Source organism: Colobus angolensis, unplaced genomic scaffold (assembly GCF_000951035.1).
Source record: "Colobus angolensis palliatus isolate OR3802 unplaced genomic scaffold, Cang.pa_1.0 Scaffold356, whole genome shotgun sequence".
NCBI classification, from domain to species: domain Eukaryota; kingdom Metazoa; phylum Chordata; class Mammalia; order Primates; family Cercopithecidae; genus Colobus; species Colobus angolensis.
In genome coordinates, this window is record NW_012116888.1 from 1,139,738 (window position 1) to 1,158,521 (window position 18,784).

General features: G+C 38.1%; 1 protein-coding gene across 1 annotated transcript in view; it reads left to right on the top strand.

Annotated features, from left to right (window-relative positions):
• ANAPC1 (anaphase promoting complex subunit 1) overlaps positions 1-18,784 on the top strand; it is a 126,337-nt gene that overhangs the window by 93,700 nt on the left and 13,853 nt on the right. Inside the window, exons 34-42 of the mRNA XM_011953099.1 lie at positions 5,730-5,806; positions 6,325-6,415; positions 6,517-6,570; positions 7,781-7,974; positions 12,067-12,153; positions 14,962-15,079; positions 16,047-16,124; positions 16,484-16,551; positions 18,272-18,410. Of these exons, the coding sequence (XP_011808489.1) occupies positions 5,730-5,806; positions 6,325-6,415; positions 6,517-6,570; positions 7,781-7,974; positions 12,067-12,153; positions 14,962-15,079; positions 16,047-16,124; positions 16,484-16,551; positions 18,272-18,410 (906 nt within the window). The remainder of the gene's footprint in view (positions 1-5,729; positions 5,807-6,324; positions 6,416-6,516; positions 6,571-7,780; positions 7,975-12,066; positions 12,154-14,961; positions 15,080-16,046; positions 16,125-16,483; positions 16,552-18,271; positions 18,411-18,784) is intronic.

Here is an 18,784-nt window from a genome sequence, read left to right on the forward strand (position 1 = left end):
TTTGTATTTTTAGTAGAGACAGGGTTTTACCGTGTTAGCCAGGATGGTCTCGATATCCTGACCTTGTGATCCGCCCTTCTTGACCTCCCAAAGTGCTGGGATTACAGGCCTGAGCCACCGTGCCCAGCCTAAATACACATTTCTAAGATGCTATTTTACTTCATGACAATTTTAGATCTCCTAATGTAACTCTTTTAATTACTTTATATCATGTTTATTCGATAAGCCAAGTTATACTAGTTAAAAATAAATGGATTTTTTTGGTAAAAACTCAAAATTGAATATTGTAACTAACCACTGCCCTTAGTCAACTGTCCATGCCTAGTGGTCTCAGTTTCTTTATGTAGATTGTTTCTTTCAGTATTTTCAGAAGAAAAATCTCAAAGGTTGAAAGAAGTTTATATGAACATCCACATCACCAATAGACTCTACAATAATATTTTATGGTATAAACATGTTTAATCACTTATCCACTTATCTATTCCTCTACCTAATCCAACATTTTTTGATGAATGTCAATGTTAGTTCCAAACAGTAATATACTCCATCCTGAAATTGTACCATACATATTAACTGTAATTGATATTTACATTTTTTCCTTTTAAGATAAAGTTTATACATCGTGAAATGCACCAATTTTAAGTATCCTATTGGATAAGATTTGACTAACACATAGGCCTGTGGAAACCAGCCTCTGTCCCTTGTGCCCCTTCCTGCTTTGTGCATTCACCCCTGCCCCCAGGGTAACCAATATGAATTTTGTTTTTCCCCCCAAAATGTATTAATTTCCTGATGTAGAACTTTATATTAATGAAGTCACTTACAGCATATACCCTTTTATATAAGACTTCTTTCAGCGTTTTCAAGATTTTGAGTATATTAATAGTTCATTCTCCTTTTTATTATTAGGTGACACAGATTGAGTATTTCTTTCTTTTTTTTTTTTGAGACGGAGTCTCGCTCTGTCACCCAGGCTGGAGTGCTATGGCCGGATCTCAGCTCACTGCAAGCTCCGCCTCCTGGGTTCACGCCATTCTCCTGCCTCAGCCTCCCCGGTAGCTGGGACTACAGGCGCCCCCACCTTGCCCGGCTAGTTTTTTGTAGTTTTTAGTAGAGACGGAGTTTCACCATGTTAGCCAGGATGGTCTCAATCTCCTGACCTCGTGATCTGCCCGTCTCGGCCTCCCAAAGTGCTGGGATTACAGGCTTGAGCCACCGCGCCCGGCCAGATTGAGTATTTCTTATCTGAAATGGTTGGGACCAGAAGTGTTGAATTTGGAAGTACTTGAAATTATATTTACTGGTTGAGCATCCCTAATCTGGAACTCTGATGTCCGAAATACTCCAATGAGCATTTCCTTTGGGCATCATGTTAATGTTCAAAAAGGTTTGGATTTTGAGCATTTTGGATTTTGGATTTTCGGATTAGGGATCCTCAACCTGTGTATTCCATTTGCGGTCCTGTTAGGTAGGGTTGGAATGACTGAGGCATAGGGTAGATGGTATATTTAGTTTTGTTAGAGCTAATAAATCTTTTCCCAAAGTGTCTGTACCATTTGACACATTGACCAGCAGTGTTTGAGAGTGTTGGCTGTTGCACATCTCACCGATGTTTAGTGGTGTTAGTTTCTTAAATTTTAGCGCTGCTGATGAATATGTAATGATATCTCATTGTTTAAATTTGCATTTCTCTGCTGGCTATTGATGTTGATAACTTTTTCATTGGTTTATTGGTCCTCCATCTGTCATTTTGTGAAGTGTCTCTGCATGTCCTTTGCTTATTTTTTTTTTTAAATTTGTATTTTTATTACTGCGTTGCTGGAGTTTTTTATGCATTCTGGAAACCTGTTCTTTGTCAGATTTCTTTTGCAAATATCCCTCCCAGTCTGTGGCTTGCATATTCATTTTCTTAGTAATAGTTTTGATGAGCAGAAGATTTTACAATGTTAAATAATGTCTGATTTGTAAGTTTTTTCTTATATGGTTATTCTCTATTCCTATGAAAAAAACCATTTGTCTCACCCCATCTTGAAGATAATCTCTTCTACTTCTCTCTAAAAGCCTCCAAAGTTTTAGTTTTTATGTATACTTACATAATTCATTTCAAAGTAATTTTGATTATGATATGAGGTACAGGTTGAGGTTGTCTACCAGGGAAGCTCATCAGAGACTCAGTGCCCAAGTTTTTAATTGGGAGCTGACATGTAGGTAAGGTACCCTCTGCTTTGCACGTACTGAAGTTCCAGATTCTCAGGAGAATGTGTGTTAGCTTAAACCACGTTGTTTGTAGTTCAGGCACAGTAAACCCAGATATATACATTTTGTTTTAAAGCAACCAATTAATTTACTTGGAATCAGATTGTCACACTCTCGGTTGCTAGCTCTAATCTCGGTGCGCGTCTTTATCCTGTGGGCTGGTGAAGTCTGCCCTGTGCACACATGGTTCGTGGATCAGGCAGACATTTGCACAGAATTTATATACACAGAGCTCGGGGCCCTGTCTCTGTGGCTCTCTCCTTTGTAGTATTCTGTCTTCACCTCCCAATGGGTGTGGTATTTTCCTGTATGGGTGTGGCATTTTCCTGTATCCTGGTTGTTAAGGCCAAGAAGGTTGTGAGCTTTTAATTGTAGCTTTTGTCATCTTTCTTGGCCCAGATAGACCTGCTTTCAGAGCGGAAACCATGGAAAGGAAAATGTACCTAGTGGTGTTCCTCTCTTCCATGAATCAACTCTCCCCTCTAGAATCTGCTTGCTTTTGTTCTCACTCCAGTGCCTTGAGGTCAGGAGTTGGTGAATTAAGCCCACTGGATTTTTAGAAAGAAAATTTTATTGGAATATGGCCGTGCCCATTTGTTTACTTATTGTCTGTAGCTGTTTTTTATTACAAATGCATAGATCAGTAGTTGCTGATATTTACTATTTGACCCTTTTAGAAATAGTTCACTGACTCCTGCCATAGATAGTTTGGATTTTATATTTTGTCTAGGGTTTATACTTGTTGTATGAGTTGATCCGATAGGAGTTTATTCATCTATTATTTGAGGAAGCAGAACTCCTAGGTTTGTTTTTATTTGTTTAGTTCTTCCAGTTTTGTTAATCACTGATATGAAAGAGGTGAGGAAGAATTGTTTTAAGTGACTCGCTCATTTGTTACCATAATTTTAACTGCTAGCCTATTGAGATGTCAGAGCTTTTAGTTTGTTGGAAAGTGCTCTTTAAGATGTATATTGTAGGATGAAATGCTTTTTCTTTCACTCCTTCATTCAGCACATACTCATTAATCCTCTGTAAATGCAAGGCACATGCTAAGTTCTGTAATACATTAAAGATACACCAGACATGTAGAGTGTTCTCAAAAAACTTTACTTTATTAAATGTACTAGGTTTAGCTTACTGAGATTAAACACGTATACAAGTAACTGTAATTCCAAAGTGGAAAGTATAAATTCATGTCAGAGAGTCGTCTTTTTTGTGGCCTGGTGTGGTAGCTTATGCCTGTAATCCCAGCACTTTGGGAAGCCAATGCGGGCACGTCACTTGAGGCCAGGAGTTAGAGACCAGCCTGGCCAATGTGGCGAAACCCTGTCTCTGCTTAAAAAAAAAAAAAAAAACCCACAAAAAACAGTGGTCGTTTTTCATTTTTATGAAAATATGGTTTTTGGACTTTTAGTATAGAGTAATCTCTTTTTTTACTTCAGACTTTGTAATGTTATATTTGATCTTTATTACAACAGGGATACTACAAATAGGAGAGAGAACAATTTCACAGTTCTCCTCATTGATATTTCCTATCAGCCTCCACTTTTCTCTGGGTTCTCATCTGGAGCTACATTGATTCTGGAGCAGGGTTCCTTGTAGAGAGCCACCTAGCATTAAAAGGAGGATTTTTTTTTTTTTAAATGAAAGGTCACTTCGTAAACCGCTTGTCTGTTTGAACTTAGGGCATATGTAAAACAACAACTAGCATCTTCATAGCAATTTTTCTTTCATAAAAAACTTTACACACAGGGTGTGGTGACTCACACCTATAATCCTGGCACTTGGGGAGGCCAAGGAAGGTGGATTGCTTATGCCCGGGAGTTCAAGACCAGCCTGGGCAATATAGTGAGATGCCATCTCTACAAAAAAATACGAAAATTAGCCAAGCATGGTGGTGTGCACCTGTAGTCCTAGCTACTTGGGAAGCTGAGATGGGAGGATTGCTTGGGTCTGGGAGGTAGGGCTGCAGTGAGCCGTGATTGTACCACTGTACTCCAGAGGGAGTATAGTGCCAGAGGGAGACCCTGTCTCAAGGCAAAAAAAAAAAGAAGAAAGATATTTTAAGTCTTTGATTTGGTGATATTCAGTACCTAAGAAGACTGTATTGTAAATGCCTTCTGAATATTTACTTTACTTTATTTTATTTATTTATTTTTTTTAGACTGAGACAGGGTCTCACTCTGTTGCCCAGGCTGGAGTGCAGTGGTGCGATCTTGGCTCCTTGCAACCTCCACTTACTGGGCTCAAGTGATTCTCGTGCCTCAGCCTCCTGAGTAGCTGGGATTACAGGCCCAGCTAATTTTTTTGTTTTTTCAGTTTCACCACGTTGGCCAGGCAGGTCTCGAACTCTAGACTTCAAGTGATCTGCCTACCTTGGCCTCCCAAAGTGCTGGGATTACAGGTGTGAGCCACTGCGTTCAGCCAATATTTATTGTTGTATTGAAGAAAACATCTTGAAATGTTAAGAAATCAAAGAAATCTCAAAAGATTAAACGAATAAGTCTTAAATGCATTCATATATTTAGCAAATATATGGCTTTATCTTTTTTGGCTTTTTTTCTTTTAGGAGAAAAGGATCAAATCTGTTCTTGGTTGTATATATTTTTTGATAAATTGTTAATTACCTATACTAAAAGGAAAAGGATGTCTTTTCTAAACAATAGTTGTAACATAGCTGAGAAACACATTGACAGTTTAGCTTAGCTTGGATAATTAGCCTAGTGAATAACCTCACCTGTGGTAGGTATGTTGGATTAATGCTGGAAACCTCCTGTAAAGAAGAATACATCTGATTCGAGTTCTTTCCTATTTCTCTTTTCCCACTTCTTCTCCTCACCCCTGCCCCAATTCTAAAGCCATCATCTTTGTATTTCAGTTGACTGGTATGCAATATGACAATGTTACTGATTCAGAATATACTTACGTCTTTCTGTTTATATTTGTTCAGCCCTATTTAATTCTTCTTCTTTTTTTTTTTTTTTTTTTGAGATGGAGTCTCACTGTCGCCCATCCTGGAGTGCAGTGGTGCGATCTCTGCTCACTGCAACCTCCGCCTCCCTGGTTCAAGCGATTCTCCTGCCTCAGCCTCCTAAGTAGCTGGGATTATAGGCGTGCACCACCACGCCTGGCTAATTTTTGTATTTTTAATTGAGACGGGGTTTTATCATGTTGGTCAGGCTGGTCTCGAACTCCTGACCTGGTGATCCGCCTGCCTAGGCTTCCCAAAGTGCTGGGATTACAGGTGTGAGCCACTGCACCCAGCCTTAATTATTATTCTTACTTAGCCCATCTTAGATTTGAAATTTGATTGCATTCAATGTGGTTAAAATACAGGCTTTTGAGTGAAATGGTTTGGTAAAGCTTACTTTATATAAATATAGCCATGATAAGCTGTGTGTTGTTCTTCAGATTGTTAAATATTTGCAATGAGAACATTGATATCTAAGTATTCTTGCTTTCTATATTGACAGATTATAAGAGAAAATAGTATCTCTCTCAGTGAAATCGAATTGCCTTGCTCAGAGGATTTGAATTTGGAAACTTTGTCGTAAGTGATGTGTAATGCAAATTATCTATCCTAGCATCTATCAGATAAATAAATTGAAATATACTATGTAGGAGTCATATTGTCCTTGATTTAAGTAATTCTGAATCCCAGGCGTTTCTAACCATTTTTTATCAGATGTTCATGACGTTGGTTAAAGCTCTCTGAAGTATAGAGCTCTTGCCCTCAAAAAATAAGATTGGAGATTTAACTTGTATGTATTTCTCTTTTATCCTTTCCACTAAAACAAATTGGCAGCAATTTTAAAAATTGTTTTTGCTGCATATGAAACTGTAGGCAAGGGGCAAACTTCACGAGTAAGGGTGACCCGATGCTTCTGAAAAAAAAAAAATCTGGAAAAAAAAAAAAAAAAAGAAATCTGCTGACTGAGTAGAGGCACACTTGATCATTCCCAGAAAGATGTAAACTAGCTTAGAGAACTGGAATATTTATTGTTACTTATTTCAAGTTAATTTTAAAGTAAAATAATGACTATTAAATTTCTTGTCACCTGTTTTCAGGCAAGCACATGTCTACATAATTGCAGGAGCCTGTTTGTCTCTGGGTTTTCGATTTGCTGGCTCAGAAAACTTATCAGCATTTAACTGTTTGGTAAGAAGTATTTTAGTTTACTGTGTTCTTTTTTTTTGTTTTGTTTTAACAAAGCCTTAAGATCTTCTTTTAACTTTGAATTTTTTCTTTTGTTTTTCTAGCATAAATTTGCAAAAGATTTTATGACTTATTTGTCTGCACCTAATGCTTCTGTTGTAAGTCTTTTTATCATTCTCCTTGGGAAAAATTAAACTTGAAAAATTTACTGATAATCCAGTTACTTATGTGTTATCAGATATTGCTGCTGTTTGTTTGAATGTAGAATGAGAGATTTCAAGAACCATTAGCTCATCTTTTTATTTTTGTTTTGGGACATTAGTGAGAATATGATTACACTGGAAGGATGCACAGGTATCTAGTTCGTGTGACAAGAGAATAAGAAAGGCCATAATATTCATGGATTGTCATACCTCATGTAATTCTGTCTCAGTATTAAATATTGGGAATTTCCTTTTTAAAAAATATTAGTACTTAGTAAGGATTCAGTTGCTTTTGAGGCATTGCTTCTCTGATGACAAGACTAAGAGATTTTATTTCCTGGTAAAAACTACATAGATTTATGCAACACTATTTGTAACATGGAAAAGTTAGAAACATCAAAAACGTCTAAAAGTAGTTAATTAAATTTGATTATGGCATATATGCATTCTTACACAGTGGAGCTACCAAAATTATGTTATACAGGCATTTTTTGTGGCTGGGTGCAGTGGCTCACGCCTATAATCCTAGCAACTTTGAGAGGCTGAAGCAGAAGGATTATTTGAGCCCAGGAGGTTGAGATCGGTCTGGGCAACATAGGGAGACCCCATCTCTACAAAAAATAAAAAATTAGCTGGGTGTGGTGACACACACGTAGTCCCAGCTACTTGGGAGGCTGAGGTAGGTGGATCCTTTGACCCCAGGAAGTTGAGGCTGCAGTGAGCTGAGACTGCGCCACTGCAGTTCAGTCTGGGTGGCAGAGTGAGAGACCCTATCTCAAAAACAAAAACAAAAACAAAAAAAACCACTTTTTTTGTGCGTGAAGCTTGCTTCTAGTAGGTTATTTAAAATGTTAAAAATATTGTGTAGAGTAATATCTCCATTTCATTTGGAAAAAATATGTGTAGATAAAGGAAAAATTCAGAGAAAAAACCAAAATGTTAACCCAGTTACCTTTGGGTGTGACATTCCAAGTGATTTTTGTCTTCTTGATATTCAGTATTTGAAATTATCTCCATTGAACTTACATAATTGGGGAAAATATTTGTATTTGCAGATTTTTTTTAGTTCCAAACTTTTGTAGTCTTCTAATGATGGCTAAGTTAGTTCTGATAATAAAGAAATGTAACACAACAGTTGCAGTGATGTCATCTCTTCACCTTACAGACAGGTCCTTACAACCTAGAAACTTGTCTGAGCGTGGTGCTGCTGTCTCTTGCCATGGTTATGGCTGGCTCGGGAAACCTAAAGGTTTTGCAGCTTTGTCGCTTTTTACACATGAAAACGGGTGGTGAAATGAACTATGGTTTTCACTTAGCCCACCACATGGCCCTTGGACTTCTGTTTTTGGGAGGAGGAAGGTAAGTGAATATGTGTTTTTTCCAATGAAAAGATCTCATTGGTGAGATCTGTAAGGGTGACTTGCTTTAATCTTGAAGATACATGAAAAATTTAAATTCTGACTAGCTCTTAGCTTATCTAGCAGCATTATTCCACTTGATGAGCTTTTCTGTAGTTTAACCGTCAGCTTATGGTCTACTCAGTCGATTTACCTTCCTCTCTGACACACTGAGCATCACTGTTATTTCTCAGAATACTCTGTGCTCAGTGCTTCAGTGCATCACTGCTTGTGCCTAACAGGTTAAAAATTTTACTGCTCCACTAAACTACTTTCGCAGAAAGGTCACAGACAAAATCATATACAGATCCTGTGACATTTTCTTAGTTTTCAACTTTCTTGATCTTTTTCCAACATCTGTCATTCCTGGTTACATCCTTTATAAGACTGCCTTGGCTTTAGATGATCCGTAGTGAATAGAAACACATATACAGAAAAGTCTACACATCATAGGTGCACAGGTCAAAGAGCTATCTACCATAGAACAATCTCTTTGTTACCGTGTAGATCAAGATTCCGTATAGCACTTGCAACTTACGACACCCGTCTCTGCTTCTGCCATGCGCCCCTCTCAATCACTATTATCTTCCTTTCCCCAAAGATAGCCACTGTCTAGTCTTATAACACCTTAGATTGGTTTTGCCTGTTTTTGACATTTAAAGTGAATTATACATGATGCATCCTTTTGCACTTTACTTTTGCTCAACATTATGTTTGTAAGATTCATGTTGTATGTAGCAACGGATTATTCAAGTTTCAGTGTCTTGTATTAACAAGTTTCAAGTTGTAATACAAGTTGTATTTCAAGTTGTAATTGTAATTCAAGTTGTATTACATTTCATTGTATGATTGTACCACATTTTATTGATCTCCCCCATTGATGGATATGCTTCTTGCTTCAAGTTTGAGGCTGTTATAAACAATGCTGTTAGGGAAAGTTGTACATGTCTTTGATTTTGTTGTATATAGATCTCCGTGTGGAATTGGATCATAGGTTATACGTGTGTATTCACCTTCAGTGAATAATACCATCAGTGCTGCAGTGCACTTGTACCATTTTACATACTCATGGGCAGGATGTGATATTCCAGTTGTTCCATATCTTTGTCAACCCTTGTTATTGTTATAGTTTTTTTAGTTTTAGCCAACTAGTAGGTATATAACAGGATCTCATGGTGGCTTTAGTTTCTGTATTTCTGAATAATGTTCCTGAGTACCATTTTATACTTTTAATAGTCAATGGCAAAACCTCTTTTGTGATGTCCAAGTCTCTTGCTACCCAGTTTTTGTATTTATCTATTTTAAAATTTTTATTTGTGGTAAAATACACATAACATAAAATTTATCAAATCTTAAGTATGCAATTAAGTAGTGTTAAGTATATTCACATTATTGTGCAACTAATCTCCAGAAATTTTTCATTTTGCAAAACTGACACTCTATACCCATTGAACAACTCCCTGTTTGCCCCTCCCACCAGCCTCTGGCAGCCACCATTCTTTCTGTTTTGATGAGGTTGACTGCTCCACATTGGTTTAGCTTTGTATTGATTTCTATGGATTCTTTAAACTATGTCCTAAGCCCTTGGTCAGTTTTGTTTGTTGCAGTTATCTTTGCCACCCCAGGGCTTGTTTGCCTTTTCACTCTCTCAGTGGAGTCTTTTGATGACAAATTATTAATGTTTTTCTTTTATAGTTTTTACTTTTTTGTCCTGCTTATGAAATATTTTCTTGCTCAGAGAAAAGGAGATATTCTCCTATTTTGTCTTCTAGAAGTTCTTAGCTTTTCCATTCACATTGGATCTAAAATCTAGCTGGTACGGATTTTTCTCCATGTTTTTTTTCCCACTGCTATTGAAAAGTTTATGCTTCTCCACTGCTCTGCAGTACCACCTCCATTATATAAGTTAAGTGTCTATACACCTGTGTTTATTTCTGGGCTATTAGGGTCTACTGGTCTGTTTTTCTGTACTTGCACCAGTGCTATACTGTCTTATGAGTCTTGGTATCCAGTTGAGTAAATCCTTCAACCTGAGTTTTCTTCTTCAAAAGTGTGTTTTTCTCTTGGCTCCTTGCATTTTCATATAAATATTGGCATCTATTCCATGCTATATAACCTGATAAAGTATTGATCAGAATTGCCTTGATTCTATGTGTCTGTGTTAAGATTCTATGTGTCTGAGATTAGAATCTGTTACAGTATTGTCTTCCATTCTGTGAATATGGTATACCCGTGCATATATTTAGCTCTGGTGTGTGTGACCTTGATCAATGGCCACAATGTCTACGTAGGCTGATTTTCCCCTCTTCTTTAAGACTCAGCTCACCATTGGAACTCACCTTTTCAGAAGTACAAAAAGTAAAGATGATCAGAAAGGTGTGCATTTCCTCTCAACATGTTTTGTGGAATTGTCTTTGTTTAATTGTTTAGAATTAATAATAGTTAAAGAAATATTACTATGAAAATTCTTACTTATTTTATTCTGTGATTTTTGACATTTTTTTCCTTTCAAAATGAGCCTCTCCATGTCTCTTACTCCACGTCTTTCGTTGTTCCAAACTGTATGACTCTCGTTGCTCTTCTTTCATGTCGAATAGATTTTTCTACCATTCTGCTACTGCTTTTCTAGTGATTTTTGGTTTTTAAATGGTCATGTATGTTCTCTAACAACATCTAAACTTAGCATAGCTACACCATTATGTTTCTACCCAACATTTCTAACATTAATATCTTAATATTTATCTTTGAATTTTGGTTTACCAAAATGTTACAAAGAAAATGACTTATTCCATGTACATGCCAAAATAGATGTATTTCTTTGCTTAAAATTTGAAATCTCTTCTCTCTAATCCATTAAATACATAAGCATATATAATGAATTATAAGTTCTTATTTAATACTCCAATTATTTTAAAAGACAGGGAATGAGATTTGGGTATATGTGTGTACATGTTTGTGTGTAATAAAAATATTTATATTTAATAGTTAGAAGTGGTTTTATGTGATGTCCTATACCATCTTTATTTCAAAATACTTTTTTAGAAAAACTCTGGTACTTTAGATTAATTTGCCAGTTTACTACACTAAATTTGAGCAACAATAAAGTAATTTAAGGAAAATTTTAATAGACCCTTTACCAAGAGAATATTTTAAAAGTCTATAAAACTTTATCTTAAAAGTGTATCATATTGATGAGAAAATAATTTATATTTGGAGGAATAGTTGTTTATACAGTCATTGTAAGTTTTTAGTGATAACTTTTGCCTTTTCATTTAGTCAGTCATTCTAAAGGAATCCTCATGCTTTACAGAAATTTAAAAAAAAAACTGTTTACATATCAACTAAAACATTGTGTATTTTTAAAACTGAGATTTATAATTGTATAAATAGGCATATATATTAATAAAATTGGATAAGAAGGTGGCATACTTGGTACATGAATCGTTTTTTTTTTTTTTGAGACGGAGTCTCGCTCTGCCACCCAGGCTGGAGTGCAGTGGCCGGATCTCAGCTCACTGCAAGCTCCGCCTCCTGGGTTTACGCCATTCTCCTGCCTCAACCTCCCAAGTAACTGGGACTATAGACGCCCACCTCGTTGCCTGGCTAGTTTTTTTTTTTTTGTATTTTTTAGTAGAGACGGGGTTTCACCGTGTTAGCCAGGATGGTCTCGATCTCCTGACCTCGTGATCCGCCCGTCTCGGCCTCCCAAAGTGCTGGGATTACAGGCTTGAGCCACCGCGCCCGGCGAGTGTTCAGTATTTATAATTTCTAGGACTGCATTCATGGTCTTCACTACTGTGCTATTGTATGTTAAAACCTTGCTTCAAGGGTTGAAATTTAACATTTATGGGATATTACTTTGGCTTTAAATAGTGATGATCTTGAAATGGCCTAAGGACTAAATGAAAAGTGGAACATTCACACCACTGACACTCTTGTATTATGAGGGCATCTTATCAGTATGCCTTACTATACCCCAGTTTCCTGATTCTCAAGAATGCCTTGAAAGTATGTGCAATCGATAACATCTGTCCCCACCAAACTTACTTTGCAGGTACTCTTTGAGCACATCAAATTCTTCCATTGCCGCTCTTCTCTGTGCCCTTTACCCGCACTTCCCAGCTCACAGCACTGACAACCGGTGAGTCTAGTGATTCTGTCATCAATGTAATACTTATTAAGTTCTCTAAGGGGATCATTTGGTTGTATTTTGGTTTCGTGGAATTATTTCCAAATTAGCCTTGTTCTGTTCTTCAACTTCTATTCATGGCTAAATCTTTTAAGAAAATTATCTCACAAAGTATTAGGTCAGAGGATAACTTTGAACACCTGATGACGGACCAGTCTTCTGCCATTCTCAGATCTGTAGAACTGCTCTAAATCCAGAAGGAGATTAAGTAAAGTTGTCTTTAGGGAAAAAATCATCAGGTAAAGGATAGTTGCCAAGGGGAGTTCAAGATACTTTTTTGTGCTGTAATTATTTAATTCCAACAGAAAAGTTTGTCTGATTTAGTGGCAGTGTGTGTATGAGTTCCATTTTTCCCCTCTTTCACATAAATGGCGAGAAATTTTGTATAAATGACATAGAAGGGACAAGAAAAGCAAAATACAACAAAAAATCAGAGACAATTTAGAAGTGGCAGTGAGCAGTAGAACTTCAAACCATGTAGAAGCAGTTAAAAGCTCTGCATTTTAGGGTACGAGGAACCACCACCACTTCCGTTTCCCTAGATACAGTTTGAGATCTAGCAGATCTCTTGCATATGGGGGAAGGGAAGAAAATAGCCCCTTGTAAGACACCTGAGCACTGTGCTCAACTGAAGGCACCCCCTGTTGTCTTCCCAGAGACAGGTCAATATCCCTTTATTGTTTATGGGAGAAGGGTCAGGAGCACTTATCACAGAACATAAGTCATCATTTTAAACTGCACTATAATGTATAACGAATGACAGAAGAAAGATAGCTGTTTTACAAAAGTACCCTAATCTGAAAACCACACTCTGATGGTAGGTGCAGTGCAAGAATATTATTGTTAATACACCTCTGACATGTGGCCTCGTGCCTGTCATTTAGGAAAGATTTTTTGAGTTGTTAAAAGCCAGTTACTGGCTAGGGTACAGCGGAGAGCCACACTCACATGCTGCTGGTCATAGCTATTTGGCTTAGCTATTGTAAACAAAGCCATTTGGTGACAATCTTTTTTTTTTAGGGGGCGGGGATGGAGTCTCTGTCGCCCAGGCTGGAGTGCAGTGGTGCGATCTCAGCTCACTGCAAGCTCTGCCTCCTGGGTTCACGCCATTCTCCTGCCTCAGCCTCCCAAGTAGCTGGGACTACAGGTGCCCGCCACTAGGCCCGGCTAATTTTTTGTATTTTTTAGTAGAGATGGGGTTTCACTGTGTTAGCCAGGATGGTCTCTATCTCCTGACCTTGTGATCTGCCCACCTCGGCCTCCCAAAGTGCTGGGATTATAGGCGTGAGCCACCATGCCCTACTGGTAACAAGAATCTTTATGTAATTTATTAGTGTCAGTTTTTTCTGATCTTTATTTTTACTTTTAATAGATATATAGAAGTAAATGTATTTGTGTAAGAAGAGGGAAGTTATTGTCTATAAAGCTTTTTAAAATGGAAGTCTCATTGTATCCTTCTTTTTTTTTTTTTTTTTTCATTAGAGTCTTGCTCTGTTGTCCAGGCTGGAGCGCAGTGGTGTGATCTCGGCTCACTGCAAGCTCTGCCTCCTGGGTTCACGCCATTCTCCTACCTCAGCCTCCTGAGTAGCTGGGACTACAGGCACCCGCCACAGTGCCTGGCTAATTGTTTTGTATTTTTAGTAGAGACGGGGTTTCACCATGTTTGCCAGGATGGTCTTAATCTCCTGACCTCATGATCCACCCATCTTGGGCCCCAAAGTGCTGGGATTACAGGCGTGAGCCACTGCACCTGGCCGATTTTTTTGTTTTTTCTTCTGAGAGGGAGTCTTCTCTGTTGCCCAGGCTGCAGTGCAGTGACGCGATCTCAACTCACTGCAACCTCCGTCTCCTGGGTTTAAGTGATTCTCCTCCCTCAACCTCCTGAGTAGCTGTGATTCCAGGCATGTGCCATCAGGCCTGGCTAACTTTTGTATTTTTAGTAGAGACGGGGTTTCATCATGTTGGCCAGGCTCATCTTGAACTCCTGACGTCAGGTGATCCACCTGCCTCGGCCTCCCAAAGTGCTGGGATTACAGGCGTGAGCCACTGTGCCCAGCCTATCCTTCTTTTATGAGATCTTAAAATATGAAAACTTTTTTGTTTTTACATTCTAAAATAGAAATCTTAAAATTTAAAAAACTTTTTGAGAACCCCAAAGAAAAATATTGCCATAGCCACACAGATGTTTGATGTACTGTATTTCAAGGATGTGTGTGTATGTGTATGTGCAGGTTTGTATATGTAGAAGAACTTTGCTGTCTGAGATGAATTGACATCCTGTCTTTCCCCTTCTACACTTGATCTTAGCCAAAAGGCCGAGAAGCGATCTGTCTTTCCCCTTCTTCCCTATCAATCCTTAAAGAAAAAGAAAAAAAAAAAAAGAACTGGAAATAAATCTCTGAGAAGATAAAAACAGATGCCTGTGTTGAGTAGAAAGAGATTTTTGAGAGTGATTGATTTTATAAGTGGTCAGTTTGATAGTAAATATTTTCATGTTATGACACTTTTTACCTCCCTGTAAAACCTCTTCACTGTGAAGACTAAAGTAAAGAATTATTGGGTCAAAGATCAGTTATATAAAATGTTTAAAAGATAATTTCTCCACTACTTTTTAATAGAATCTTATCTGCCTTTAAGATTTCTGTTCATCTGAAGATATTACCTGAGCTTCTGTCCTGTCTTAGCCCATAGGCAACAGCAGATTGCAGAGCTCATATTGTCACAGTCATTTGTTACCCACCCTGTCTTTTTTATGACCAGGTATCATCTCCAGGCTCTCCGGCACCTCTATGTGCTGGCCGCGGAGCCCAGGCTTCTCGTGCCTGTGGATGTGGACACAAACACGCCCTGCTATGCCCTCTTAGAAGTTACCTACAAGGTATCTCTCCCTATCATTTACTTGTAATTTTATTACCACTCATCCATCTTTGCAGGTCATAATATTTCAAATGTGTTGTCCAGTAAAAGGTGACAAGTAGTCAGTTGAACTTTCATAAAAATGGAAGCTTCCAAAGTTACTGTATATCCTGCCAGGCCATTCATGCTTCTTTGTATTCTCTGGGTATCACTTTTTAGGGATCATCAGCTACTCTTTTGTCCTTAGAGCTTATGGTTTGAAAATGTCCCTGTTAACTTTACATGACTGACAGTAGTGTTCTATAAAACTAATTGAGTTAGACCCATTCTTAGATTTGTTAGCTGAATACTTGAAAACCCAAAATTGTGTATTTGATGACAGCTTTCATTTAGATGCACAAATAGATTACAAGTTTTATATCCTTCTTTCATTCAGCAAATTATTAAGTACCTTCTGTGAATCAGAACTGTACTAGACTCTGGGGTACAAAATGAGATGACATTGTCATTTTCCTTAAGGAACCTCTATCCCCTGGGGAGCCAGGCATGGATACAATGAGAATACAATGTGGTAATTGGAGATGTGTGTGGAATGCAGGGAAAGCAGCAAAGCACCCTCGCTTAGCTGTTAGCTGTGGGGTTGAGGGGGCTGTCACAGTGGACGGTGTTTGGGCTAGGCCTGGCCCACTGAGTGGAGCTCCTTCCGAACGGAGAAGGCAACATGCAGAAACCCAGTGGCACTGGAGCATGGCCTTTGGTCCTGCTGGCCTGTGAGGAGCAAGGCTTGAAGTGGTGGGAAGTGACACATACCCTGTGAGGAATTTCGACATCAGTCCTTCAAGATTTGAGTACCAGAGAGGATTTTATGGCATTTTAAGGTCTCTGTATGAACTGCAGGGTTGGAGGGAGGTAGAGCGTGGAGATGTTTCTTCTTTGTTGTTTCCACTGACTACCTAGTGAATTGTAGCTGGACTTTTACATTTGTAAAGGGCACTCAGTGGTATGAACAAACGAAAGAAGAATTGATGGCTCCTACCCTGCTTCCAGAACTCCATCTTTTAAAGCAGGTAAGTTGGGCATGGTTGGCAGATGGGTCCAAGGGATCAATTCAATAGAACAGCATAGCATTAAAGACAGCTAAATAAAAGCCTCTGCTTTCTTCATGTATTGTAGCAGATAAGAAAACTGGAGCAAAAGGAGAAGTCAGAAAGAATAGAGCAAGTCTTATCTTAGAGATCTTTACTGATAGCTTAGGTGGCCTCAGAACATGATTTACATTCATTTTTTTGTCTGGAAATGGAGCTTGTTAACCTCTAGATGCCTCTTTCTGGCTGTTACTGTTTCCTCTGAGAAACACAGGGTCCAGTTTGTCAAATGAATATATTTTTCAGCTTTGGGTTGACTGTGTTTACATTTATCTTGGCAGATTAAAGTTAAAGGCCCAAGATACTGGGAACTGCTCATAGATTTAAGCAAAGGAACACAACACTTGAAGTAAGTACATTAAATTTCTCCGATTTACCTTTTAGGAAGTGAATAGAAGTATATAGGAAGGTATAAATTATAAATTATTATCTGGAATGTGACTCATCACCCTTTAATCTCATTCAAGACAATATGTAGGGTGTGTCTTCTGTAAAACAGTCTGTATTTTTGAAACAGGACCTTTGTGTTAGAAAATGAAAGTTTTGACCAGGTGCAGTGGCTCACGCCTGTAATCCCAGCACTTTGGGAAGCCAAGGCGGGCGGATCATGAGGTCAGGAGATCGAGACCATCCTGGCTAACACGGTGAAACCCCGTCTCTACTAAAAATACAAAAAATTAGTTGGATGTTGTGACTGGCACCTGTAGTCGCAGCTACTCGGGAGGCTGAGGCAGGAGAATGGCATGAACTCGGGAGGCGAAGCTTGCAGTGAGCCAATATTGCACCACTGCACTGCAACCTGGGCGACAAAGCGAGACTCTATCTCAGAAAAAAAAAAAAAAAGAAAGAAAATGAAAGTTTTAATTTTAAACTCCATCCCTAAATATTTATATTCATTTATTGAGAGACTTGCACTGACTTCCTTGTGACAGTAATGGACTTGTCTCTTGGTATATTAACATAAGATTTAGTTTAAAAGTGTGTTAGTCCATTTTCACACTGCTATAAAGAACTACCTGAGATTGGGTAATTTGTAAAGAAAAGTAGTTAAATTGACTCATAGTTTCGTCTGGCTGGGGAGGCCTCAGGAAACTTAACAATCGTGGCAGAAGGCGAAGGAGAGGCAAGACATGTCTTGTATGGCGGCAAGAGAGAGTGAGAGAGGTGCTACACTTTTAAACCATCAGATCTCGTGAAAACTCACTATCATGAGAACAGCATGAGGGAAATCCGCCCCCATGATCCAATCACCCCCATCCAGGTCCCTCCCCTGACATGTGGGGATTACAGTTTGACATGAGATTTGGGTGGGGACACAGAGCCTAACCAGGTCAGAAAGTAAAGCTGATTTGTACATCCACAAAAGGAACTTTATTATATCAGTCAGTGTTTGTCAGACCACATCTTTTGTTGCATCTCTTTACCATTCTTCTGTTAGAAAGTTCTCCTAAATTTAAGATTATTGTAGATAATATATACTACTCACCCAGTTTATTTTGGGTGGAAGTAATCTCATGCAATTATTTTAGAGTGTTGATAATTTTATACTGAAAGTAGCATGTCAATTAAGTCTTTAAATTTCAAGGAAGTTTAACAAGCATTTAAAAGTTTCTATAATTTGGTCCCAATGTGAATTTTTCCAGACTATCTGTATATTAGCTATTTTCTGTATTGTTCTGTCCTTATATTTGCAGCATTATTTTCTTTTTGCTGCAAACCAATTAATAGATATTTAGTACCTCATGTACCCCAGACGTAGAGCTAGGGGATATAGGGAATACAAAGAAATGTTAGGTAAAATGCTACCATTGAAACTCATAATTGAGCCAGTAGTCAAAGTGACTTCTCATTTAACAAGTTCCATGAATCTAGACACCAAAGGAAAACAGAACTTTATTCTAGGCTTTCTCATAGGGACTGATTTAATCTTAGACACAGTAAATAATCATTTGCCTTAGTGGAAAATGGTAAAGGCTTCATCTCCCGTGAACATGGTATTAGAAGACACTATGTTTCCAGCCAAGAACTGCCATAATACCTTATATTAAGTTCATTCATTTTTCTTTCAGGTCCATCCTTTCCAAGGATGGGGTTTTATATGTTAAACTCAGGGCAGGTCAGCTCTCCTACAAAGAAGATCCGATGGGATGGCAAAGTTTGTTGGCGCAGACTGTTGCTAACAGGAACTCTGAAGCCCGGGCTTTCAAGGTAGTAGTATTAATTGGTAAAAACGGAAAGAAATAATTCTAAATTGCGGGCTTCCTTGCCCATTGCTTTGCCCAAACTTTAAAGGTGGATCTGCTTCCTTTTTCATTGTTGCAGATTGTAAACACTGCCTGCCCGTGACTCCGTTTGCTTTTTATGTGATGGGCATAATAAAATATAAATACAAAATATTCTATATAATAAATAATAAATATATATAATAAAGTAAAATAATCTAAGTTAAGATTTACATTCAGCAGCAAGGACAGTCGCACTATATCCTGACACTACAACAAATACTTTAGTAATTTTATTATTAATCCTCAAATCGGTGAAGATTTACTTAATTTCATAGCAAAAATAGAAAAGGAGTTTTG